Here is a 27,339-nt window from a genome sequence, read left to right on the forward strand (position 1 = left end):
TTTTATTTTATTTTATTTCTATTTTTTGTTAATTCTCATTTTACTTACTGTATGACATTTAGAGTGGAGGGCAAAGTAACAATTTCATTGTACAGTGAAACATGCGTTCTATCTGTGCATATGACAATAAACACTTCTTTGAATCTTTGAATCTTTTTTTCTTACAGATTTAAAGAAAGACATGGCATACTCGTGTAGCCTCTCAGACATCATATTCCCGCCTCCTCCACTGTGATTGGATGACAGTACTCCCTAATTGATGACATAACAAATTCTGAACCCAAATAATTGGCTGTGACTGGTGGAGCAGCTTGGAGGTTGGTTCACGCTGGAAGACACACAGCTTCAAAGCTGGGGGACACCTGCAGAAAGGGACAGAGAGAGGGGGACAGAGGAGGACAAAGACAACTACGGGAGAGAACACACAGAGTTAATGACATACAGTGGTGACAATTGCTGGATGAGAGGAGAGGAGAGATGGTCAAGAGGAGGAAAGGAGCTCAGTGCATTGGGGGGTGGGTCCCCCAGCAGTCTAAGCCTATGGCAGCATAACTATAACTAACTATATGCTTTATTAAAAAGGAAGGTTTTAAGCCTAGACTTAAAAGTAGAGAGGGTGTCTGCTTCCCGAATCTGATCTGGGAGCTGGTTCCACAAGAGAGGAGCTTGATAGCTAAAGGCTCTACCTCCCATTCTACTTTTGGAAATTCTGGGAACCACAAGTAGGCCTGCATTCTGAGAGCGAAGTGGTCTACTGGGATGAATTTGGCATGTGTTTTATGTCGGATGCCCTTCCTGACACAACCCCCTCTGCATTTATCTAGACTTGGGACTGGTATAACAAAACCCTTGATTGCAGCCCCCTGTGGTGGCATTAAAACAGGCAGCCTTCTGTATTAGATAATATGGCTCCAGCTAGTCCTGACCACCTTTGCAGCTGTGTTTCACCTAATGAATGAGGCTACTAATGCTGTTTTCTATCTCCATCATTAGAGACTATAACTAGTATTCAAGTACTTTTGGGAACATACAATTAAGTGCTATCTAAAGTGAGCTCACCTTCCCATCTGCATGTGGTGGCTTCTCCTGGGTGCAAGCTGTAGCAAGTATCTCGCTTAAGGTCTACACCAGCACTCACCTTCCCGTAGGTGAGATATTCTACATGTCAAACTAAACTTTAATAGATGACTGCTCCATCGAGCTTACCACAGCACCACTGAAAACCTGAGGAGTTCCAAACACACTGTATGAGCCAACCAAGGGTTTCCTCAGTTTTAGTTTTATATGGTATGTATTGTGTATTGTGAACTGTACTGTGTTGTGTGATGTTTACTGTGTACTGATGATGTCATAAGTGACATCATATAGCTTTGATCGTTGCTTGTCAGGATCACCAACATCACTTACCCCTTCAAGACTTTTATTTTGCAGCCACTTCCTGTTCTCGTCACATTTGTCTCCGCTTTACTTATCGCCGGCAATTAGTTTCACCTACTCTCACCAATCTCTTTAAATGCCTCCTCAGTTCCCTCACCAAGCTGCCAGATCATCTGCTTTCATCTATATCATCTTTGCCATCTACGTTTCGGACCACGCTACATTTTTGACCTGACTCTTCCTGCTACTTTGGTTATGTGAGTACCTGCTCCCTATTGTCTCTCTGTTGCCGACCTAATGAATTACCAGGATTATGAGTACTGTTATCTGCCCATGAGGGATCAAGTTTTTCACAAGCACTTGTAACAATGTAATTATAAGGTGAAGATTTACCACGTCAAGTTTACATTTTGTTTTTTTGTTTTGTTTTTTTTAAATCATGCTATGTTACGTTTTTACCAAGCTATGCGATTATTTACTATCACTCATATAGGTAGCCACCATGTGTTCAATTTATCTGTATATCCAGAGCTATGAGACTGTTGCACTAGGGCACTGAGTCACAAAAGGGATTTTGGAGTTTTCCTTTTATCACTAATTTTGAATTTGGAGTTCAATTGCAAGTTACTCAACCCCTCCACATCTAAAGATTTGTCAATTCTACCAGGACCATACTCCACTCTTCCCTATAAGAACTTTGCTTCTCCTCTAGACTCTAGTAAGTTTTTTGTTTTCATGTTCAGACACCAATCCCTCACTGTCAAGTCAAGTCACTGTCAAGATTGTCGTCTTCGTGTCCTCTTTCATAGACTGGAGTTCAGCACCATCTAGCGAGTCAGAGGACTTGCCACATCTCTATCCTGCTTTTGCACACAACTATTATATTTTATAATAAACCTTATTTAAACTGAGCAGTTGTGTCAAGCACTTTATTGGGTCCAATCCTAATACCTTGCATGCCTTTGTAGTTTACCTTTTTAAATTTGTTGTCAAGGAAATAACAGCTAGCAATAAGTTTGTCATGAGAGTGCATTTCAGCTCAGCTACTAAGGGGTTCAGACTTGACACGGTAGCTGGAGCAGAGGAACTTACTACAAGGTGGTGTGGACCGCAACAAGGTAAAAGGGAGGTTCAGTGTGTAGCTGTGGAGGCATTTGCTGGAATGTCAGATTTGAGTAAGATCGCCTCTATAACATGTTTGGCCTCCTGATAATCAGTAATGGAATTCCACCGGGAAGGATGAGGGGTCCAACATCAGCTGATTTCTGCTTTTGAAATAGTTTTTTGGATGTTGTTACCAAAAACACTTGAGCCCCAAAACACAATGACTGGACTGTACAGCTACATCTGGAACCTACAACCTTTTAACAATTTGCCCTTAAGAGTAAAGTATAAAACAAATCAGACAGACTTTATTTTCTCTCTTCACTGTAAATGATTTGATAATGAATGTTAGTTTATATTAAATCAAACATCAGGTACTGTTCAGTCTTCTTGGACTTGATGTGGGCATCAATTTCTAGGTTGTAACCGGACCTTATGTTAATATCCTGGTTATATTAGTGCTTTTGGCCTTTTTCTAAAGTGAGCTATGTGCGGATGGAATCAGTGCTGCATACAGGACCTTAAACTTTACATTTGTACGTGTTGTCACATGTTATTACTGTTTAAAGTTATTACAGCTTTTAACAACTTGTTAAAAGCTGTAATAACTTTAAACTTTCTGTTTAGTGGCAGCTTGCCACTAAACAGAAAATATTAACTTAGTACATCATGAGTAACTAGTTATGTGATCCATTAAACATTTCTATTACATTATTGGCTGATTTAAAACTTTAATTAAATTTTTTATTACTTTCTGCTGTTATTACTGCACTAGAGTCCTTTCTATCTGACTACAAACACCACCTGATTTTTGTTGCTTTTACATGTGTTAATATAAAAGTGAATGATCACTAACATCAGTTTTTTAACATTGTGCCTGATTGAGTACAACCTTGGACAGAAATTACAAATTAGACACAAGTCTAAAATTTTACATTTTCTTGGGGTTGAGATTAGGTTTCTTGAGAAGCCGGACCTATCCCCAGCTGAGGCAAGAGTAATTGTTATCTTTAGCCAAAGGTCCATAGCACTAAAAGCACATGAAGAGTGTGGTACGGAGCACATCCAGAGGGCAACAAGTCAGTTTCAAGTCCTGTAAACATGATAGAGACCAGGATAAACTCAATGAGTGCAACAGAGCCCAGAGGCTGCATAGGCTGGTGAATGGAAGAACCAGATAATATTGGTCTTAAGGATGCAACTTTGTCAGTAAAGTAATGCAGGAAGAGCTCTCAAGTCGCGGTGGTGGCCTCCGTTAGTGAAGAAGGACCAGGATTTACAATAGAGTCAATCATATAAGACAACAGATAACTTACTTTAGGTGAATGGGTGAATTAATTTGTGTCTATTATAATGGTGCAGAATCTGAAGAACACAAACATATGGGTCACGCTGTGGACCCCATGTCTTTAGTAGAGAGCATGGATATGACTACTAGCTCAAGCACCCTGGCGAAGCTCTCGATTTGCTCTGAGTTGATGATCTCTGACCAGAGTACATGTAAGTTTTTATTTTACATTTGTAGCTTGTGATTATCCACGTCACCTAATTAGCAAGCTACTTGTTACTAACTACAATACTTGTTTTAGACACAGCATAAAAAAGTAACAGATAATGGCTAAAAAATCCAGCTGCCTTTCTACTGTTAACAAGCGCTACTGTCATTTAGATTTAGTCATTTGGCAGATGCTGTTTTCCAAAACAACTTAAAAGTGAGGCAGCAAACAATCTAAGTCAAGTAGAAAACATCAAAGCAAGTTGTGTATATTGGTAATATTGATTTACCAAAGGTAGGTTTCTATTCTACTGACATTTGAGTGTTACTGCATATCATATCCATCATTTACAGCCTGTACTCTTCCCATTTCTGCACCACTTGGTTTTACACTGGTGTTTGCAAAACAGTGTAAAAGACTTTTAAAGACTAAGAGACTCTATTCTTAATGTTAGGATGAGATGGATGTCTGAGTAGAAAAAAAAGATTTGTTCTAAGTTGGATCATTGCTCAATTCACTGAGATGCTGATGGAAAAACCACATAGACGTGTGGGGGACCTACATACATGCTACAATTGGGAGGCCAGTGAACATGTCTGTTTAATCAGTTATTGTTGACACTTGCCACATACAGTCCTGCGCCAAAAAGACGTCATGGTCCTTTTCTGGACTTTATTTGGGTTTTGTTACTTGTGCTCCTTTGCCCCCCAATCTGGTTCACAGAAATAAGTCTGCTCACACACACTTTTAATACACCCACTCTCTCCCCAGCTCATTTTACCTCCCAGTCATACTCCACTGTTTCCACTCAGCTTTTAAGGCCTGCCACACACACACTGACCTTCTCCTGTCTGTAGTTCCAGGCTTGGGTTGTTGTCCTGCCCTACTTTTATGTGTGTTGTTGAAGGCTGTGAGGCTCTGAACAACTGTGGAACCTCTTTAAGACTGGTGAGAAAGAACTGCATTGTAAGTGTTTAGTTGCGTCATAGTCAACCACTTGTAGTAGCTGGTTTGATCCTTTTTTCTCTAGGACAGTTTTCTCCAGCCTGCCCCTGAACAGCACTTCTGAGAACCATGGCATGAATGAGAATCTTCAGACATCCAGAATCAATGGACAATGGCTCACAGTTCTTTGTATGTCCTTTGGCATATCATATTGATGGCACGGGTACCCTTTGGCATCAGTAATGGACGCTCCAGGAGCATTACCTTTTGATGCCACTGGAACGACTTTACATACACAAAAAAGGGTTAGGAAAAACAACTTCAAGCTTAATATGTTAAGAAAGGTTAGGCACAAAAACTGAAGGGTAAGGTTAAGTTGGAAGAAAAAATACATAAAAATGAAATCCTACAAATACTGACAAGGGCACACGTACTTCCTTACTATAGTAAGAGTTGAACCCCAGTCTACCGTGGAAAAGTCGTGTGTCTTGTTGTGCCATCTACCTTTCATCACATTTTTTGTCTTAATATTTTACGCCATCAATTCAATTCAACTTTATTCAATTCAACTTTATTTATATAGCGCCAATTTACAACAAAGTCATCTCAGGGCAATTCAGGTGTCTACTACATTCAAAAATTACGATCGTCAATCACCATCGCGGGTACTTTAACTGTCAGCATTTAAGTCTATACTACATTCTTCTTCTAGTCTTTTGAGGCTTTGAAACTTTCTCCTTCAAATTCAGTGGAGAGCTTGCTCCCTCACATATAAATAAATTCAATTTACTAAGAAGTAAATCTCTCTGAAATTATAATGGGGATGGATGTAGTTTAGTTACCACACCACACCATCTTCTCCAGCCACAACACACACACATCCGTCAGAATCACTATGTAGTGATTCTTTTGGGGTGTTACTCCAGGGTGGGTTAGATCAAAGCTGTGAGGGAATCATTAAATGGATAGCCCTACCTACATCACAAATCATATGAAATGTTTGAGGAGACCAATTGGTTCCTGTTCCAATCAGAAACCTGAAATCTTGGCAGTAAAGCTACTTAGATTCAATTTGCAAAGTTTACTAGCTAATATGTCACGTAAAAGATGCAAAATCACAAAGACATTCAAAAGACCACAACACAATGCAAAACAAGTACAAACACCATCTGGGTCTGTAGTACACAAAGCAGCCTTCTCCCGGTCGTTTCCAGGGTCCATTGACTAATGATCTGTCCATGACCTTATTAGTACTCCTTACAACAACCTTCCTCATATGGGAAAGATGAATAACTGCAGATTCAATGTCCTCTCTTCCACTATCTCAGATGTAAGTCTGCACTTACATAGCACTTTTCCGCCTTTTCAATTCACACTGCTCTCATTCAGCCATTCACACACACACAGACTGGCCTACAGTCCCTTCTAACTAACTAAGTAGAAGTTTAGTGTCTTACTCAAGGACACTTTGACATGTGACAGGAGGAGCTGGGAATTGAGCCAACAGTACATGGGTTTGTTCAACTGCTTTACCTCCTGAGTCCAGAGTAGTCCATGGTAGAAAAATATGCTGAGGGAAGCAGTGTTTTGTTTACTGTGTAAACTGTGTGGCAGTGGCCAAACAATTTGGGACAGAGCACTGAGCTCTATCCACAGACATAGTCCACACTTTGTGCTAGGAGGCTTGCAGGATAAAATACATGTAATCTCTGGAGCATCTCCCTAAGACAACCATATACAGTTTTAAGGTCCCTTGTGCTGATGGTGGAAAATTCTCTCCGTAAGCTGTGTGGTAGTTTTGTTGTTCATAGCATTTCAATAAAGGTTTTGGGGTTTTTTTGTTAGATAAAAGCGTCTTAAAGTTAATTTATGGTGCTGCAGTTTGTATGAGGGGAAAATGTACACATTGGATTGGATATTAAAAACACCCGTGGACTTACACAAATAAAAATTACAATTTCAAAATGCATATTTTGGGCTATATAAACAATGCATAAATTAAGTTAGTTAAAATTTAATTTTGTTATTTTTAAATATAAGCTATGGGTGGAAATTCTGTGCATTCATTGCGTGTGTGTGTGTGCATCCATGGAGTCATTGTGTGAGGATGTAGTGGTTGGGTATTACTATGTTGTATTAGTGTGTACAGTACAGCATGAATAACATGCTATAATAATTATGATAATAATAATAATAATAATAATAATAATAATAATAATAACAATAATAATAATAAAAATAATAATAATAATAATAATAATAATAATAATAATAATAATAATTCATTTTATTTATAAAGCACTTTGTGTTTATTGAGAAATCTCTAACACACATGCTGTATCCGTACAGGTGAGCTGTTAATAAGTGTAGTGGTCTGAGGAAAGAAAATTTGTCCAGGATGACAGGTGTCAGTGGTAATTTTCTTTGCCTGCTTTCTGGCTCTCAATATGTACAGGTTCTGGAGAGCAGGCTGTGGACCACCAGTGATTCTTTTTGCAGTTCTCACTTTCCACTGTAGTCTGTTATTGTCCTGTTTAGTGGCTGCTCCAAAGGACAAACTCGTCATCATCTCAGATGAGCTGACCCACACCTGACCCACCGGGAGCAACTTGGGGTTCAGTGTCTTGCCCAAGGACACTTTGACTTGTAGCCAGGAGCAGGGATTGAACCACTGACCCTGTGGTCCATGGTCAACTGCCTTACCAACTGAGCTACAGCTGCCCTGTTAACATAACATAACTGTTACACCGACACAACTGTTTACATGGACACAACTGCTTAGAATCACATTCTGTATTTGCACACTAATTTTTTTCAGAACTGCACTATCGCACTGAGAACGGCATTACCTCACTTTTCTTCCTTACTCAGAACTGCACTACCTCCCTTTATTGCCTTTTTAAGAACTGCACTACTTCACCTTTATTGCCCTATTGCTCTTATTTTGTGTGCTCTTATTTTTATTTTATTTTTATTTTATTTTATTTCTATTTTTTGTTAATTCTCATTTTACTTACTGTATGACATTTAGAGTGGAGGGCAAAGTAACAATTTCATTGTACAGTGAAACATGCGTTCTATCTGTGCATATGACAATAAACACTTCTTTGAATCTTTGAATCTTTTTTTCTTACAGATTTAAAGAAAGACATGGCATACTCGTGTAGCCTCTCAGACATCATATTCCCGCATCCTCCACTGTGATTGGATGACAGTACTCCCTAATTGATGACATAACAAATTCTGAACCCAAATAATTGGCTGTGACTGGTGGAGCAGCTTGGAGGTTGGTTCACAGCCTGTAAGACTGAGTTCAGGGTGAAAAAGAGCCCAGTAGATGGATGAGGAGGATTACAGCAGATTACAGTTTCTTACAGAGAAGAAGAGGACATACACCACTGCAGAGACTTACTGGACTCACTGGTCTAACTTAACCAAACTGGACTGGAGCAAGCAGTGAACTGGGACCAAGTTTGACTTCCTTTAACAGAATCAAGTGGGATTAAAGGGGACCGACTTCGGCTAAACTGGTCCTTTCTGATTTTTGCGGGCCGGTAGTGGTCCTCACTGGTGTAATCTGGTCCTTTCTGGTGGGATCTGGTCTTGGAAACTGAAAGTGCTATGATGGATGGGTTCCAGGCATATGGGGCGGGGAAGGCGGGGGGAGCATTTGACCCTCTGACCTTCATCAGACAACCTCAGACTGTGGTCAGGATCCTCTGCTGGGTGAGTCAGATGATGGATTGGTGATGTAATGATGACATCACAGTGATTTGTTCTGATGCAATGTTGAAGACTCTGGTACAAAATACAGTTTCTGTAAGAGTCAGAAAAACATGAGGCTGTAGAAATGTTGATCAAATGAGAGCCAGTAAAGTCGACTACAACTCCCAGGGTGCATTTCAGAACGACTTTGTTTTACAAATTTATAATGTACACATGAATTTACTTAACCAGGTAATATCCCGTCGAGAATAGTAATCTTTTTTTTCTGACAAGACAAACATGAGACACCGTTACACTAAGAGCACATTACTTTAATGCGTCTAAAAGAAAAAACTCAGTTTCAATATTATAGGAACTTCAAATGTGTCAGCAGACAAGCAAACTTAGAATCTTTCAATGGCCTTTAAGTGAAAGTCAAGTGCAGTGAAAATCAAATTGAAGAGTGGAAAACAATGTAATATTTCTAAAATAAGCCATACAAACTGCTCACCTGGAGCAAATTCTGTATCTTGCTCTGGGGGACAGCCTTACCAACTGAGCAGCAGCCACCTCAGATTGAACAACGGTGAGATGATTGTCACTGTGGGTAGTGCTTAGACCGGTTTCTGAAAACGATAAGAGCCAGGTTTGGGCCATGCTGTGGTGCAGGGATTTGTTCTGCCAACTAGTACATTAATTCTTTGTTAGTTGTGGTTGTAGTTTAGTTTAATTTATTCAGGATTTTTTTTCTTTCCTTTTTTTGGTGGTGTTAGGTTGGTTGATAGTTATTAATGTGTGTTAGTTCTGCTTTTAGTTGATGTTGGTTTAGATTAGTTAATGTTCTGGTGCTTTGCCTTTCTCTGATCCTAGCCTAGTGCAGGTTGGTGTATTGTGGTCTGTGTTTCAGTCATGAGACTGGTCACATTCCTGAGCTTTAACACAAGACTCAGTGTGGAGCTCTGCTGCTGTTCTTATTAGATGGTGTGGTGCATCACATGCATTCCAACTTAATGACACAAAAATGCTGTTGTTCTTTTTCATATTTTGTCACCAGATTCCACAGAAATAGTTTGTTTTTTCTGACTTTGTAACTGACTTTACCCACTAGCCTTTTGGCTACGTGGGAGGAAGCAGCAAATAATCAACTGATGGTACTTTAGTGGACACAATTTCATTCAAAGAGGATATGTGCAACAGTAATGAAGTATTTATTAATACAAAATGCAGAAATGTTTCCATGACTCCTCTTGACCTGCTCCCAGCCTCAGTAGAAAGTGTGGGTCCATCATCCATCAGACCCTGTGTCCCTGTGTCTCTCAATCTTGTTCACACTAATTTCTGCTTTTTTATTACCTCCCCTTTTAGCACATCCAGGCTTTTACAAACTTTTGTTAATAACTTAGCTTGTTGTACTGTTTGCGTTGTTTTGTGTAATCATGTAATGCTGCTGACTTGGCCATGCCCCATTTCTATAACAGCTCACTAAAATTTGCTTTTATTTAAACATTAACCAGATAGATCGTTTTGAGATTATAGTTTGTGAAAATACTCTGACACCTGTTGAAGTCTGCAGCTCATTATTCCCATTTCATCTTGTTTCATTCAAGATGAAATGATAAATCAACTGTGTATCTCTAAATTTCATGCTTCTGATTGCACTACTTTAATTTTTAGTTGTGTTTACATGGGTTTATGATGAAAATACTTAGCTTAGGGTTTCTTCTCAATCTTCCAGTAATTATAAAGATGTCTGCTCTCAGTTTAGAGGGTCATGTAGCAGAATCAGTATATAACTCTACTCTTACATGTGGGCACACAAAATGGGAAAATTAGCGTGTTCTATTGAGAATCATTGCGCCTGCTAGCCTTTAGCTACCTCAACCTTTGTGTTCTTAGCTCTTCTCCATTGTGATCCTGGGCTGTGTTGCTAACGAGGGCTACATTAACCGGTCTGATGAGTTGGAGGAGTACTGCATCTTCAACCGCAATCAGAGTGCTTGCACCTATGCTGTCACCACGGGAACGCTGTGTTTCCTGTGCAGCACTGCATTCCTGGCGCTGGACATTTACTTTCCTCAGATCAGCGGTGTAAAGGACAGGAAGAAGGCTGTTGTGGCGGACATTGGAGTGTCAGGTGAGACCCTGTGGTTATCTTTACTGGTTTAAAAATCCTCATGTAGCCACATTCTCTGTGTTTACTCCAGTGTGTCCCCTGTGTTAGTAAAGGCATGGCGGGCCACCATGCCAACGAGACACCCCTCCACGCCTACACGACTGGCCAATTTTTTATATATTTTTTAAACCTAATACTGTCTAGTGGCGTTAGGCTTATAAATAATGGTTAATTTTAACATTTTGTGGGTAGGAACAAAGGGATCCAAGTCCTACTTAAGAGTTGTTCGTGTTGTGCCTGACTTTCCCTGCATCAACTCCACTTCCCTTTATACATGAAGTATGAAAATCAGGCACTCACTAACAGTGTTGGGCCACAATGCATTACTACTAATGTGTAAAAGTAAAAAATAAAATTTCAGTAACAATATTAGTTACTCCCTCTGAAAACATCTCGTTACAACTTTATTGTTGTTGTCATCAGGATAAAGACTGCATTGAATCCAGCATTTATCATTTGTTGTTTTGGAAATTGCACGTCACCACCAGCAGTACCATAAGCAGTAAACTGGAGTGTAAGATGGAGGCACCTACATTCAGTGCCCAGAAAATATTTTAATTACTTTTATTTTGTAGTCACTAAAGGTTATAACAGCATTCATGTAACACATAAATTGTCAAAAATAAAACACCTATTAAGTCAGAACAAAAATGTAAATCTCATGGAGATACACCCCAACAAAGAGGTTGCTCTGCAGCTGTGAAGGATGACACCAGCCCTTCAGTGGTTAAACAGCTAAAACTGAATTTCAATCATCAACTACGACACGTAACAAAGACATAATGAAGCTTGTGTTGCCCATTTACACTATTGACTCTGTCTTTCAGACCCAAACCTTTTGGAAAAGTAATGTAAGTAATACAAAGAGTTATTTTTGATGGGGAGTAACAATTAAAGTAGTAATATTAATTTAAAAGTTATATTACATTTTGACTGTGACTGTGACACATGCACAGACGTAAAACATGGATGCAGGTTAATTTTAACAATGCAGAGCAGTGACATTAGGTCTCACAATATAATTTTGTGCTGTTAAACATGTAGTCCACGTATATGCAAAATTAACTGATGTTGATGGTATTTTGAGGTTAGAATCAACTAGACTACCTATGGTGAGCTCCAATTTGCAGACCTCAGAGATTCATACTTTATTGGCAACATTTGTGAAAATAGCACCATTATGCGTTGTCTTTGATAATTGAAAAAATGTTGATTTGGTCAGCATAAACAGCCAAGAAAGATTTGTGTGCACTAATTACATCTTATTAATAATCACCTTGTTTACTGGACATTTACAGGGAAATTAACAGCCAAATGGGCTGCAGAAGAGAGAAATAACCAAAACTTTTTTGCTTTTGTGCAAACCTCATTCCCATTGTGTGAGCGTGCCTAAAGTTACAGAAACACTGTACTAACATGAATACTCCATATTCTCTACAGCTCTCTGGTCTATGGTCTGGTTCATCGGTTTCTGTTTTCTGGCCAATCAGTGGCAGGTTTCTAAAGAGGAAGACAATCCTCTGAATGAAGGAGCCGATGCCGCTCGATCTGCCATCATCTTCTCCTTCTTCTCAGTCTTCACCTGGGTACGTACCTGAACTAGGGCCCGGACATGGGAGAGGATAGTTTCTCAAGGGGGATGAAGTGTGGTGTACAGTTGGTTCTAAGTTTGTGTTTTTGTTTGAAGGTTGACAGGATGTAGCCACTTTTATATATTATTATCATTATTATTGTTCACATCTATTTGACAGTAGCAAGAACTGGTACAATTTTCCAATTGGTTTCCACCATTAAAATAGTGACAGCCTAGGACACAGTGTGCTGACTTACTGACGAGGTTCCTTTGCTCCAGAAAAGGTTCCACAGCTGCTAAATGTTAAACTGCAAAAAAGCTTCGCAAACTGTGAAAATGTTCTTGAACTTTTAAATCAAAAATGTTAAAATAATGTTTAATTGTTACAATTTTCAAAAAGAAGTAAAATGTTCTTTAACTGCTGGTAAGGAATTAAAATAATCCTCAGTGGAGGCCAGGTTGTTACTGAGGAGGATTCAGGAGAGCTTTCATTGTGTCTCTAGGAACCCACATATTTGTTTTTTTTGTGAATTTACAATTTTGCCAAGAACATGACCGGAGGGTAGTAAATTTGAAGGGGGCGAATGGGTTAATCTTTGGTGTCTCTGAATGTCTTTCTAACATCAGGGTTTTTTTTATGACGAGTGTAACATGTTTGTGTGTGATATGTTGTGTGCAGGGAGGTCTCACTTTGCTGTCATTGGAGCGTCTGAAGAGAGTCTCGTTTGAAGAAGAATACAACAAACTGTTCACCCCCCCACTGGCCTGAAACACTGCCACACCTAACCTCACCTCTCTCCTTCAGCTTATTCTGTAGCTGGACTTGATCATTCTAAGTGCCTGTCATCCTAAGTGCCTTCCTGTTACCATGGTGATGCTGCTTTCCTCTTCACATCCATTAAACTGTTTTAGTGTTGTTCTGATGATGATGGCCTGTGATCAACATTAAAGAAGTAAAAAAAACTGTGGCACTGACTCTCTGATGTCACTGATGTCATTGTGATGTCAACAAGATATCATCCGAGCAGAACAAAATCTTTATTGATAAATAGTGTACAAGAGTTCAAATAAGCTACACAGTGACTTTATTTGGTTTATCTGGAGCCTGGTTCTCTCTGGTTTCACTAAGTCTATCATACTGAATCACAGAAATGGTTCAGTATGGTACCATAATGTGTCTTATAACCTGGATATGCTGTTGAAGTACTTACTGCAGTTCCTTCTAAAATGAAACAGTAAGAACATAAAATGGTGCTGAGTGATCTGTAACTAAAGTCCAGGATCTGACAGTGTCAAGCTTTTACTAAAGCCACATGAAAAATATTATTAATTACTTTATTGTAAACTCTTTGTCAGATCCTGTAGGAATGATGATGGTCAGAAGTTCATCTGAGCATGTTTAACCTGCAGCATCTGTTACCATGGTGACCTAACCTGACATAAACCAGTGTATTGGTCCCAGAAAGCCTTCCTTAAACCCACAGAGAGAATTTATAGATTTATAGAGCACACAGTGATTTTAATTCAGAACAGTTTCTGAGATGGGCCATGTGTTTTCTTTTTTGGGGGGGAACAATCACATTCACACCTGGAAGCTACCACTGCAGTCTGACCTGCTGGTGTCTGAGCAGCGCGATTGGTTCTGGATTAATGTTCTGCTAAAGGGATCCACAGTGGTGACCCAGATTTAATCCTGCTTATCTTTAATCACAGACTCACTCCTCTAACCTTCATAATGTCTAACAATAAAGGGATGATGTCAAAAAAACAACACACCATCACCATGACAATAAGATTGTAAATCTGTTCAAAATAAGAGCAGGTCTGTCTCTTAGTGCAGGTTACTAAAAATCTTTGAATTAACTGAGTTCACCACTGTCATGCTGATTTCACCAGCACCATAGTTTATAAGAGGTTTTTCTTCAACGGTATGTTTGGAGCTGGACATGTCAAACGTGATTGAAGGAGGTGTATGCAGTGAGTTCAGAGGGAAAGAAAGGACTGTGACAATGCAAAGGTTCAGAGGTTTGTCAGAAATGGATAAAAAATGACGATCTGCCACTTCAAGTACAGTCCTTCATCACAGGCACCAAATTAAACAGGCTTTAACAACTACAAGGAGTGTGGGCAACTGTGGCACAGAAAGGTAAAGCGGTTGTCCACCAATCTAGCAGTTGTTGGTTCAATCCCCAGCTCTTCCAGTTACATGTCAAAGTGTCCTTGAGCAAGACTTGAGCAATGAGTGTGTGTGTGTGTGTGTGTGTGTGTGAGATTGTGAGTGTGAATGGGTGAATGCAAAGCAGTGTAAAGCGCTTTGAGTGCCAATAGGTAGAAAAGCATTATATAAATGCAGACCATTTACCATTTACAACCAGCAGAGGTCCCAGTTCCATCATGTTTATAACTAAAACTGTCTATAAACACATGGTACATATTGTTTTCATACATAATACAGAGAAGCCAGTGAGGAAAATAATATGTAGTGAAAAACAGGCCGAAGACAAAAGAATCCAGTGTTTGATGATAAGCGAACAAAGAAGTAAAACTAGGACTGAAAGTGTCCAGGCTGAGGAGTTTGACTAAATCTCACAGTGACACAGTCACAGTTTGAACCACTGTGAAAAACCACTGTACCAACATTTATCGCATTTCAAACATCTGAAAATAACGTCAGAGAAAGTTCGTTGAATCAATCATGTTATCAGTTCACGTTTACACCCAAGTCCATGTGTCAGACTTTCTTCTTCCCCTCTGTAGAAGGTGTTTGCAGGCTACAAGTCCAACAGTGAGACATGAGATTAAAGCTAACTGGTGGTAAAATCCCTGCTGAGGGTTTCACATCATTCCTCTTTGTTTAAAATGTGTCTGAACCTGCTAATGTGTTTGTGCTTAAAGTAATTAACTTTCCAACCAGCAGGGAGTAACCCGAAGCTTGTATTTGCCCCGGGTTTTGCCTCTAAGGCTACAGTAGAAGCTGCTGTCCACTTGTGAAGGTGAGATTCAAGGCTGCAAAAAGAAAAATATTATTAAACAACAGTATCTTTGTAAGCACAGGATCTTTTGAGAGGAGCCATCAGTGCCTCTTGTGCCTTCACCACACTATCTGCCAGAGGTAGAGCTTTCTGTCACTATAAGATGTTAGACTACTGTATACATTTCACCACAATAAATATTTAATTATATCACTAAAGTATTTATACCATTGTCTCCTGCAGTTCTTGGTGGATCTCTGCAGGTTTTCCCCTTTCTTTCTGTAAACAACATGTTCAGAGGCTCTAGATGAAGTGTAATCGTTGTGTGTCTGTCTGTCTACAGATGGTCCAGTGTTTACTGGGAGTCCACAGGTTCAAACTGGGCGCTGACTCTGTCACTTTCAACCAGGAATATGTCGAACCCAACCAACAGGAATCTCCCGAGGACCTGCCTACACATGAGTAGAAGCTCTGCCCAACCTTAATATGCAGAGGTGGGACTTAAACCACAGGTGCACTGTGGGTACTTTATGTTTGTGTTATAAAAAGGAAACGTAATCATCAAGGTGCATTCAGGGACATTTTAAAATTATTATCTGCCAGCAGCTGCAGTCACGGTCCAGAAGTGGCCAAGCACCACTTTATCCCAAGTATGTTAAGTTGATAGAAAGTGAGATTCACTAGTGAGCTGAAACAGAATTAGCTTTTTAAATACATGGATTTAAAAGATAGATGGCTAACATTAGCTTTTAAGATGTCAGTTTCATAAACAGCTTTGGTCAAATTAGGTTAGCATAAGTTAGACAAATGGCTTATGATCATTCTCACTAAGATTTTAACAAGATTTATTGAGCTGGTAGTTAGACTGCTACCGTATAAAGGTTCAACTGGACATGAAATGGAAACCTCTTTTTACCACTTTCCTCATCTTCCCAATCAAATGTTAATGAAGTTGTTTGACTTTTTTAAAAACTTGACAAACTACAATCAATAAAAAAGTAGCATTAGCTGCAGCTAATGGTAACACCTTATGTTAATGGTTAATATTAATGCTAAGAGCTTCGATGTTATGACTCTTGCTAAAAATCAGCTTGTGATAGGCTGCACTGTTGATTTATTAATTAATTTTTTCACATCAGAAATTTGCAGGTATGAAGTTTCAGTCACAGTGTGATAAAAGACCAAAGGTGAAGGACTGACCAAGTTATTCTACAATCCTTTGATTAAATGGTGCTGAAAATAAAGTCAGGTTGGTACAGTGTTTTGTCTGGTAACAAAGTAAACAGTCTCCTTTCCGCAATATTTTTTTTAACCATTACACATTGTGGAAATGGTTCAAATGTAGAGAAAATGGTGATTTGGGACATTTGCTGTAGTTTTATGTTGTAACATTGCACTATTACAATGCTAAATAACAAAATGTAAATGTAAATGTATTAGCTGAACTGAAGGAAAAACAAAGTTTGAAAAATAAAAAGAGAAAACTGTTCCTGTAGCTTAAACTGTGGACAAGAGGGACTGGAGAGATGACAGGGTTACAGGATGTGTCTTCACACGAGGACAAACCGGGACTGTCGTATGATTGTTACCAACTCTGCATCTGACAAGGAAAAATAAAAACTTTATTCATCCTGGGATTTCTTATACCATCAGGCTAAATGTTCCATAATAAACATAATTTAAACAAAGAGCAAATCAGAGTAGAAAGAAATTAAGGATGTACCTGCCATTTGTGCACTCGGTGTGTAAGGGTAAAAATAATAGCATAATATTAAAACAACATACAACAATGACATAATAGCAATATTATGACATCTTGGTGACCAAGCACCAACTTCGAGAGCTGTTCAGAGCTGGTTTAACTGGTTTCAAATTCGTCCTTTGAGCACCAAAGGTGATTTGAAAAAGGGCTTTCCTGGAATGTTGACCCATCAGCTGAGTTATCTTAATTCTCAGCAGGTTGCCCCAAGTTACAGTTGGAAAAAAAAATGAACTTATCTCCTATTTTTAATAAACCAAACTGACTTTAGGAACCACAATATTTCAATTCAATTCAATTCAATTCAACTTTATTTATATAGAGCCAGTTCAACAACAACAAAGTCATATCAAGGCACTTTACAGAATAAGGTCAAGACTATAAAGATGTACAGAGAGAATCCAACAATTCCCCCTTGAACAAGCCCTAGGCAACAGTGGAGAGGAAAAACTCCCTTTAACGGAAGAAACCTCCAGCAGAACCAGGCTCAGGGTGGACGGCCATCTGCCTTGACCGGTTGGGGTGAGTGGAAAGTGCAGAGAGAAAAGAAAAAAGCAACAAAAAGCAACAACAAAAGATCGGGCAGGTTGGTAGGACCAGTATCTGCACACTGGAAAACACACAGCTCCAAAGCTAGAGACACCTGCAGAAAGGGACAAAGAGAGGGACACATAGAAGGACGAAGACAACTATGGGAGAAAATACATCGCTAATGTCATACAGTGGTGACAATTGTGGTGTGAGAGGAGAGGAGAGAGGGACAACAAGAGGATAGGAGCTCAGTGTTTCGGGGGGTGGGCTCCCAGCAGTCTAAACTATAGCAGCATGACTATAACTAACTATAACCTTTATCAAAGAGGAAGGTTTTAAGCCTAGACTTAAAAGTAGAGAAGATATCTATTTCCTGAATCTGAACGGGGAGCTGGTTCCACAGGAGAGGAGCTTGATAGCTAAAGGCTCTGCCTCCCATTCTAACTTTGGAAATTCTGTAGGCCTTTAGAAATAAAGGAGAGATTAGATATTGGTGTGTAATTGGCTGGGTCAAGAAAGGGCTTTTTAAGTAGTGGTTAATTATAGCTTCCTTATAGGCCTACATAGCTTGTTTATAAAGATAGATTGACGATATCTAATATTAGCGTATGTATTAAGGGTAAAGCTTCCTTGAGTATTCTAGTTGGAATAGGGTCTAGCAGACATGTTGTTGGTTTAGATGAGGTAATAATTGAAGTTAGCTCAGTGAGATCTATGGGTAAAAAGCAGTCTAAGACAGTTTGGGACCTTATTGATGATTCTAGCACTGTTGTACATGAAGATCTATCTGCAATATTTGAGGGGAGGATCTGGTGAATTCTTTCTCTAATAGCTACAATTTTATTCATAAAGGAAATCATGAAGTCATTGCTGCTCAGAGTTAAGGGAAAACTAGGTTCAACAGAACTATGGCTCTTAGTCAGCCTGGCTACAGTGCTGAACAGAAACGGGGGGTTGTTCTTGTTTTCTTCTATTAAAGATGAATAATATGCTGTTCTGGCATCACTTTTTTGTACATTTTTAAACTGTTTTTCCAAGCTAAATGAGATTCCTCTAAATTCCTCTAAATGTTGCCTGTTTGAAGTTGCGTGTTTGTGAACTGTACCATGGAGATCGCGTCTTCTAGTTTACTGCCTTCTTTTTCTACAGGGGCAGCACTATCGAGTATGGTAGGTAGTGGGCTGCAGAATTATCAACAAGATAATCTAAACTTGTGCAGGAGTAACATTAAAGTGGCTACTTTCCATTGTCTTGACATATGGTGAAGCAAATGATGAAACAATCATTTCCTTAAATTTGTTTACAGCTTTTTCACTTAAGTGCTGCTATAGTGGAATTTTTCCCTAACTGCTATATAGTCCGTTATTGTTAATTCAAATGTTATTAGAAAATGGTCAGACAGAAGAGACTTGTGAAGAAATACTGTTAAATTATCAGTTACAATGCCATACGTAAGGACAAGGTCTAGGGTGTGACTAAAACAGTGAGTGGGTTTATTTACATTTTGGGAAAAAACAATTGAATCTAATAATGAATTAAATGCAGTGTTGAGGCTGTTAGCATCTACATGAATATTAAAGTCACCCACTTTAATGACTTTATCTGTACTAAGCAGTAAATTAGATAGAAAATCTTACAATTCAATCAAAAACTCTGAATAAGGGACTGGAGGAAGGTACACGATAACAAATAGTGGTTTTTGACAATAAAAATTGAATTGATGATCGCTTATCAAGTCATTTACTAACAGAGATTTAGAAGAGAGAGATCTGATATTTAATAATCCACATTTAATAGTTTTGGGGGTTTGTTCTGTAAGAGTGGTAGTCTTAACTTTTATTAGGTTATTATGATTAACTCCTTATGGTCGTCTTTGGTTTATGTAATTTAGTTGGTCGGTGAACAGACACAGTCTTTATAGGTATGTGGGAGTTGTATTTGCATACTGTATTTACACTATATTTTCTTTCTTTAGTTAAAACTGTTAGAAACTATATTATATTATTGTGGTCAAAGTGGTTGGTGGAGTCAACAGCAGCAGATAAAGTGAGCAACACATTAAACAGGACACTTGAGTATAATCAGCAAATAATTTCACTACCAGTCAGTAAAGTCAAGAAAATAATGAAGATGAGTGTTTCAGACAGAGTGACAGATCTGTCTGTTTACTCATCTTTTCTTTTCAAATGCTCACCTGGATTCATTAAAGAAAGGATGAATCAGTAAATATCTGAACTATGATGTATTTCTGGATCCATGTTCATAGTGACTCACTGCATGTGTTTGTCTGACTGTTTCAAACCCTGAAAGCTTCACAGCGAGTGTTTGGATTTGTCCTGTGATTCAGCTGACTCACTTTGTGAAAGTGAAAGTAACACACTGACAATTAAATAATCACTGCTGACTGTATGTGATATAGCCATCATTCAGATATCGCCTTTCACCTACACTCACAGAAACTGGCTCCTTTTGTTTGTGCTAATCCACACTATCTCAGTTAATCCAGTTTATTTTCATCCCAACAAGCAGCTTATTCAAATTGAGTTTGACGATTTTTTTTTAAATTGTATGAGGTTCTCTTCAATAACAATGTGTTCTTATTTTGTTTTTTATTTATCTAATAATTACATTCTTCAGGCCTTCCATTCAGTTTTCAGGTTCGTATTAAGGGGGTAGATTATTATTTCTGTAACGTGGAATCTGATCCACCTTGATGTTTCTCTTACCTTATTTGTTACTTTTAGATTGTCTGGAAAAGAAACTCAGTGCCTTTGGTGGATAGTGAAAGAAGACAGTGTGTTTTATATAATATCACCACATACACCTTTTGGAAAACCTCAGGGGTCTGCTTTAGGCCCTTTAACGGGACTCCTGAAACTCAGAAATCAGTCAGCATTTTTTACTTCTGCTCCCTCATCCTGAAGTCTGTGGGTGTTTTGACAGAGTTTTGGTTAAATGTTTGCAATAAAGTGTGTTATTAAGACAAGTTCAACATACAATTGATCATTGATCAGTAAATGTCCGCACTCAGGTTGAGGTCGCTAACAAGTGGCTAAAGTGGTTAAATCTGGTTGTTATTTACTTGTTAAACAAGCTCTCGCCTATTGTATGAGGAAGTCTGGAGTGGCAGAGAAGTATGTTAGAGTGGTGCAGGACATGTATGAGAGCTGTAAGACCGTGGTGAGGTGTGCTGTAGGTGTGACAGAGGAGTTCAAGGTGGAGGTGGGTCTCCATCCAGGATCGGCTCTCAGCCCCTTCTTGTTTGCCCTGGTGATGGACAGGCTGACAGATGAGGTTAGACAGGAATCTCCATGGACTATGATGTTTGCAGATGACATTGTGATTTGTAGTGAGAGCAGGGAGCAGGTGGAGGAAAATCTAGAGAAGTCGAGGTCTGCTCTGGAAAACAGAGGAATGAAGCTTAGCCGCAGCAAGACAGAATACATGTGTGTCAATGAGAGGGACTCAAGTGGAACGGTGAGGTTACAGGGAGCAGAGATGTAGAAGGTGCAGGACTTTGAGTACTTAGGGTCAATGGTATCAGAGCAACCGAGAGTGTGGAAAAGAGGGGAAGAGGCGAGTGCAGGCAGGTGTGAACGGGTGGAGAAAAGTGTCAGGTGTGTTGTGTGACAAAAGAGTATCGGCAAGAATGAAAGAAAAAGGTTTTCAAGATGGTGGTGAGACCAGTAATGTTGTTCGGCTTAGAGACAGTGGCACTGAAGAAAAGACAGGAGGCAGAGCTGGAGGTAGCAGAGCTTAAGATGTTGAGGTTCTCTTTGGGAGTGACGAGGATGGACAGGATCAGGAATGAGTACATCAGAGAGACAGCTCATGTTAGATGTTTCGGAGATAAAGTCAGACAGCCAGATTGAGGTGGTTTGGACATGTTCAGAGAAGAAATTGTGAATATATCGGTAGAAAGATGCTGAGGTTGGAGCTGCCAGGCAGGAGGTCTAGAGGAAGGCCAAAGAGGAGATTTATGGATGTAATGAGGGAGGACATGAAGTTAGTTGGTGTGACTGAAGAGGATGCAGAGGACAGGGTTAGATGGAGGCACATGATTCGCTATGGCGACCCCTGAAAGGGAACAGCCGAAAGGAAAAGAACAAACAAGCTCTCACCTAGTGACAGCTGGGATAGGGTTGAGCATCTGATTCAGCTGAGTGACTTTATCTGGATATAGGGTCAATGCAGGTTATTGTGCTTTTTCTTGGGAGCTGCACCTGTCAGAAGTCTGAAAAGCGTCTTCACTGTTTGTAGAGGATGTTTTGTTCCTCCAAAGCTTTACAGGACAAAAATCCACTCAGATGATGCTAAGATCTTCTCTGGTATGGACTAATTAATTAAATCTGAGGAAGCTATGCCATTTTAGTAGAACAGTTGTCCATGAACCACCTGGTCAGTGGGTTGACTCCCAGTTTTTTCATGCTACATGGTAAAGGGGGCAAGGCATTGAACCCAGAAAGTAGTGTAAAACTCTACATCAACAGATCATTTGCAAATGAATTCAGCCTGAATGAACATGAAGAAATGAAGCCCCAGGAGCGTTTACTTTTTTTACGTTTACATTTTCTGATAATTTCCTAGCAGGTTGAATAAACTTTACAGGCACGTCTTGGATAAAAAACTCATGTAAATAAAGCCTCTGGGGGCCGGACTTGGTGAACAGTACATTCTTTGGGGAAATGCACAGCGATGAGCTGCACATCTTTATATGCTTGTGGTTAGTTTTGTTGGTGGCCTGGTTTTCAGATTCTGTAGGTGCAGGGGCTTATGTTCGAGGAAGTTTCCATTGCAGGGTTGGCTGGTTGAAGAATTAGACTCAGGCTGTGAGTCTGACCGGCACTGCGGTTTACAGCCAGTAAAACACTTTTGTTTGAAAGTAATTTTAACTGCAGAGGTTTGATTGAGTCAGGAAACTGATACTGGCTTTTGAAAGATGCAGTGACTGAATGGATCCACACTTTAGTCACATTAACTGCTGTTGTGCTGAGCGAGTCAGGACAAAACCAAAAACCTCAATCCACAGGTTTCAGTCCAGCTCATATTTCAGTTTTTAGATGAATGAACATCATATCAGTGTTTTTAACGAGGAAGCTGTCAGTGTGATTTTCTTTATCAGATGTTTCTGATGCAGCTGCAGATGATTTGACTAAAAATAGAACCAAGTCATGATCCCAGTGAGTAACTGCAGAACTGAATCTCAGTTTCCACTATCATCATGCTGCGTGTGCCAACTCAACATTTTATGCATGTCTGTAGCCTTAGTGATCGCCTGGGGCTCCACCAGCTGAATGGGAACTGCTGCTTAGGAAATGGTGTCAGTGATTCAAAAATTAGCTTTTTCTGGTTTGTTCTGCATCGGTTTCAGTGAAGGCACAACTACAGAGCTGCTGTTAGTTTGTCGACACTGCTCAGGTGGAATCCTGACACTCACACTGATCCTGTGTCTGGGGGGATGCTTGAAGTCTGACAAACATGTTCAGGTTAATAACAGCTGCTAACAGTGACTAGTCTACATGTTAAATGTGAAACAAAGTTTTTTTCAAATTTGAAGTGTTATATGAATTACTAATAAAAAAAATCAGAGGCCAGCAAACTGTGTGTGTGTTATAGTAAAATTGAGTCATTTATAGTTTTTAACAATGCTTTAATAGGAAATAAACAAGAGAAACACAAAAATGTAAAATATCTTAATAAATAATACAAAAATAGAAAATATAAATAGAAAAATACAGTGTCAAAAATAAATACAGTTTTATTAAATAAATAAATTAGTCAATAAATAATTCAAATAAAATAATGATGATTGATTATCTCTTTGGGGGATCAGTGGGCTTTTTACCATATGAAACATCTGTGGTATTTCTGTAGGGCAGACTTTAGGACCCAGAGCATATCCCTCCTCACAACCATCCAACCACATGTTGCGCTGTCCTAAATGACACAAGAGACCCACATCGTCAGTTCTGTCCACACTCTGAGTGACACACTTGTACTCCAATCACATCGGGCATGTTTAACTGGCTTAAAGCCTCAGATGTTTATGTTTGATGAATTAATGTGTGTTAATGTGAGCTTACCTGCTGCTGCAGAATGGCTGTCACGTTACTGAAGTACGAAGAGAAAACCTCTGAACTGTCAACATTGGACAACTGGAGACAGGCGAATGGATTAACTGTTAAATCAACGAATGAGTGAATGAATAAATGAATGAATGAATGAATGATGATGTGACACTCACACATTCCCCCTCCGTCAGCAGGCGGTCCTGCAGGTTCTGGAAATCATCCAACTTCTTTTCGTCCCAGTTGAGTCCACCCTCTCCGACAGGTAGGTCATGCTCCGCAAACACTTTGCCTGTCCCATTCAGGAACTTATACACCACACATAGAGCCTGGCGGCACTGCAGGAACCAATCAGCCATCATTAATTTGAAACAATGATTCAAAAGGTTTGTTCAGAAACATAAAACCTAGCGCCATGATTGGCTCAGGAAGAGGAAGAGGCTCAGTGAGGTCAAGTGATCACCTCAGAATGTTTGGCTGCAGAAGCAGGGAAGGCTGAGTCTGGGAAGGAGATGTTGACGTTGTACTGCACACAGTGAACTGGAAATGGCACCCCCTACAGGACAGACAGGAAAGAGTACAACAATCACCATCTGACCTGGTAACAGCGGCAAACTGTGGGTTAGCTCAGTAACATTGAAAGGAGAACTTTGCAACAGATCTTGAAACTAGTGAAAGTTAATTTTAAAGCAGAAGCACAATGTGAAAGAGACTAAAGTTCAGGGGTGTACCACGTCTCTGAGGAGATGGTGGGCACTCTGGACCACAGATCCCTTCACTGGACATGTCGGTTTAGTCAGCACCATCAGCTGAAGGCTGCAGAGCTGCAGGACAACGAGGAGCACTGAAGAAAACATCGTGGTTCTGGGTCTGATGGTTTTGGATTCAGGTGGTCTTTGGCAGGTTCTGGTCCTGGTTCTTTGGGTCCTAATATTCAGAGATCTCAGATTCAGTTGAAGTTTTACACACAGATAAACAGACATTCTGAGCTTCAGTAACCTTCTCCTCACACGGAACACACCGTGTGAGGAGACAGTCTCAGGTGAGTTCAGGTAATGTCGAATAGAGAGAAGCAGGAGGATCAATCAGCCAATCAGATGCTGTGTGAATCATCCAACCACACAGAGTCTGATCCAAACTGAGACCTGGACATGGACCAAATGATTCACTGCAGTTCCAAATCCTATAAAAGGTGAATTAATACCAGGCTCTTTGTCTGAACTTTGACAGGTAAATATCAAGAAAAGTCAATGAAGATCAACATGAAAACAACTGCTTCAGCAACAGATTAATATTCATCAGGATTCAGTTTCCACGTCTTTCTTCGCTTACGGCCCTGTGTTTGAACAAGGACCGAATTAAATGTTGAACTCCACAAAGTGAAATGCAGTGAAGTTGAAGTAGCAGAAAATAAAATAACTCAAGTAAAGTAGAAGTATCTCTTAAGTAAATGTACTTTGCACCACTGCTACAGTGTGTCCAACGTCCTAAAACAAAGCGAGTTTCTGTAGTGAAACACAAACTCTGAGTGACGGGCAACATGTGAAATATATGCAAACAGCTTCAGCAGTCGAAGGATTTGTAGCCTCCATCCTTACTAATGATCAAGACCACAAACTAATTAAAGTTGGTTTCCAGCGTCTTCAATGTACGAGTGAAGTTTCAGCAATATCCGACTGCAAACTAACATTCACTTAAAGCTTTTACACACAAGCAAAATTGAGGCTAAACACAGTGTAAAGTCGCTCTAATGAGCAGCACGGAGATTTTCTGCAGTGAAATTAAAGACGAACTCTGACCTGAGTCTGTAGCAGTGGCTGCAGATCAGACTGAAACTTCGGGCTTCGTTCGCAGCTGAATTGCAAATGCGTTAATATTTATCGGAGTGGCGGTGACGTGACAGTTGCCGTTCGTCATAATAACGTAGCAGATGTTCCTTCGGCAGGTTTCCCCTGTTCGCAGTGCTCACAAACGCTAAACGTCACATGGAAAAATGGCGATTTGTCACCATGAACTCAGAGATGGAAGTTTCAGCACCAACCATCTCCACGTAAACCATGACTTTGGCTGAAAACTTATTAAACACTGGAAACTTCAGCTTGAACATTTGAAGTTTGAAGTAAGTGCACTGAAAGTGAAAAAGCTGTTGAGTCACATTGATCAGCGATTCCCAGACTGTTTGAGACCAGGACTGTGTTTTCAGAAGCTCCTGCTCTGAGCTGTCAGCCGACCCTGAAATGAAACCTAACTATTAGTTTTTCTGCCAGCAGACTCACTATTTTCACATTTCCACCTTTGCTGCAATTTTAGACGCTTCTGAGTTGCACCGATCTGAAAAAGTGGCTACGTGGAAATAGTTTTGTCATGAGCGAGCTTCAGGTTTAATTGCTTTTTGACTGAAGATCCTGTTTTACTGTGGATTAGTGAAGACTTAAACATGTATCACTTGTTTTATAACAATGCAAAAGCCTCAGATAGTGAATGTTGATTTTTCATAAGTCTGGTTTTTGAAGTGCTTCTCTCCTTGAAGCTGTATGTTAATTTATCCTGGATATTTAAAATTTCTGCAGAAACTTTATTTGTGAGGCACATGTGGAGCAAATGTGGACGGGACTTCATGTTCATGTTCATGTTTGTTCATGTTATCAGCAGCAGCAGTTCAATAGCACTTAATTACTTTGTTTTCTTTGTGAAGTACTTGTACTTTTGTACTTTCATCCTAGAATCATAGAGTACATCATAGAGTCATAGAGAACTCAGTTCTTCAACTTGTGTAACAATTTATAGTGGCACTTCTGATTGTAGTAGAGTACTATTTGAGTAGTGAATTTATGACACTACTCTGCACTGTTTAAGTCTATAAAGAACTATTGTAAAAATAACAACAGCATTATTAGGCTTATTATTAGTAATCTTACTATTATCATTAATATATTTTGTTGTTGTAAAATGCTGCTGAGGCCTTGATGACTCAGGATTAAAAGTGCAAGTTTTACTAGTACTAGATGAAGCAGATCATACTTGTAGTCGTTGCAGATTTTTTCAAATTGAAACTGTAAAAACACAGAAATTACGTTTTACATGTTTATATCTACAGCAGCAATTATCAGATGCTACAAGTTTCATTCACACTTTAACTGATGCAACTCCAACAACACACATGAAACCCCCACATGAAATCTCTCAGATGAGAGGTGAAAAGTCTTGAAGAACAACAAGCAGGTCCAGTTGCTAACATCAAGAACTTTAGTTTTTCGTCCCACATTCTTCATTACCACTGTGAACTATGAAAAGACAAAATCAACTCACTGGTTGGAGGATCTGCAGCTGGTGGAGGTCCTGGAGATGCTGGTATGTGTTGGTTTGGTTGTCTCCCTGGCTTGTGATTGTCGTGGTTCTGATGAGCCCCTGTCATGTTGTGTTTAAATAAGGCTTCATCCTGGAAATTGTGAAACTAAAGCTCTTATGTTTCCTAAGAATATAAAAAGAAAATTTCCCTTTTACCCCCCCTCACCATCTCACATTAGTAGAAAGCCAGGCTGCTGTGAATGTGATGATTCATAAATAAAATGTAAGTACAAAAAATATACATATTTCATAGTTCAGGAGTAAGGAAAACTTACCTGTGTCCAAAAG

General features: G+C 39.5%; 2 protein-coding genes across 3 annotated transcripts; one reads left to right on the plus strand and one right to left on the minus strand.

The window, feature by feature from the left end:
• Nucleotides 1-8,179: 8,179 nt before the first annotated feature.
• syngr1a (synaptogyrin 1a) lies at nt 8,180-16,790 on the plus strand. Of its 2 annotated transcripts, none has more exons than XM_067478491.1 (4): nt 8,180-8,648; nt 10,524-10,761; nt 12,241-12,386; nt 15,689-16,790. In XM_067478491.1, exons 1-4 carry the CDS (start codon nt 8,544-8,546, stop codon nt 15,809-15,811), a joined length of 612 nt encoding a protein of 203 aa, XP_067334592.1. In that variant the 5' UTR covers nt 8,180-8,543; the 3' UTR covers nt 15,812-16,790. The 2 variants fall into 2 exon arrangements, with proteins under 2 accessions (XP_067334592.1, XP_067334591.1); XM_067478490.1 differs by lacking the exon at nt 15,689-16,790 and adding an exon at nt 13,053-13,337 and having other exon boundaries at nt 8,218-8,648.
• Nucleotides 16,791-23,355: 6,565 nt separating this feature from the next.
• LOC137099924 (interferon alpha-G-like) lies at nt 23,356-27,120 on the minus strand. Its single transcript, XM_067477359.1, has 6 exons — nt 27,013-27,120; nt 24,435-24,630; nt 24,167-24,259; nt 23,880-24,041; nt 23,719-23,790; nt 23,356-23,572 (listed from the first exon to the last, which is right to left on the minus strand). Exons 2-6 carry the CDS (start codon nt 24,558-24,560, stop codon nt 23,477-23,479), a joined length of 549 nt encoding a protein of 182 aa, XP_067333460.1. The 5' UTR covers nt 24,561-24,630; nt 27,013-27,120; the 3' UTR covers nt 23,356-23,476.
• Between the last annotated feature and the right edge of the window lie 219 nt (nt 27,121-27,339).

Source organism: Channa argus, chromosome 15 (genome assembly GCF_033026475.1).
Source record: "Channa argus isolate prfri chromosome 15, Channa argus male v1.0, whole genome shotgun sequence".
In the NCBI taxonomy this organism is placed as follows: Eukaryota; Metazoa; Chordata; class Actinopteri; order Anabantiformes; family Channidae; genus Channa; species Channa argus.

Coding starts and splice junctions, on each gene's coding strand:
- LOC137099924 (XM_067477359.1), bottom strand. CDS start 24,560: ATGTTTTCTTCAGTGCTCCTCGTTGTCCTGCAGCTCTGCAGCCTTCAG. Junction 24,260..24,434: donor ACCATCTCCTCAGAGACGTG/GTACACCCCTGA, acceptor TCTGTCCTGTAG/GGGGTGCCATTTCCAGTTCA. Junction 23,791..23,879: donor TGCTGACGGAGGGGGAATGT/GTGAGTGTCACA, acceptor GCCTGTCTCCAG/TTGTCCAATGTTGACAGTTC.
- syngr1a (XM_067478491.1), top strand. CDS start 8,544: ATGATGGATGGGTTCCAGGCATATGGGGCGGGGAAGGCGGGGGGAGCA. Junction 8,649..10,523: donor TGGTCAGGATCCTCTGCTGG/GTGAGTCAGATG, acceptor TTGTGTTCTTAG/CTCTTCTCCATTGTGATCCT. Junction 12,387..15,688: donor TCTTCTCAGTCTTCACCTGG/GTACGTACCTGA, acceptor GTCTGTCTACAG/ATGGTCCAGTGTTTACTGGG.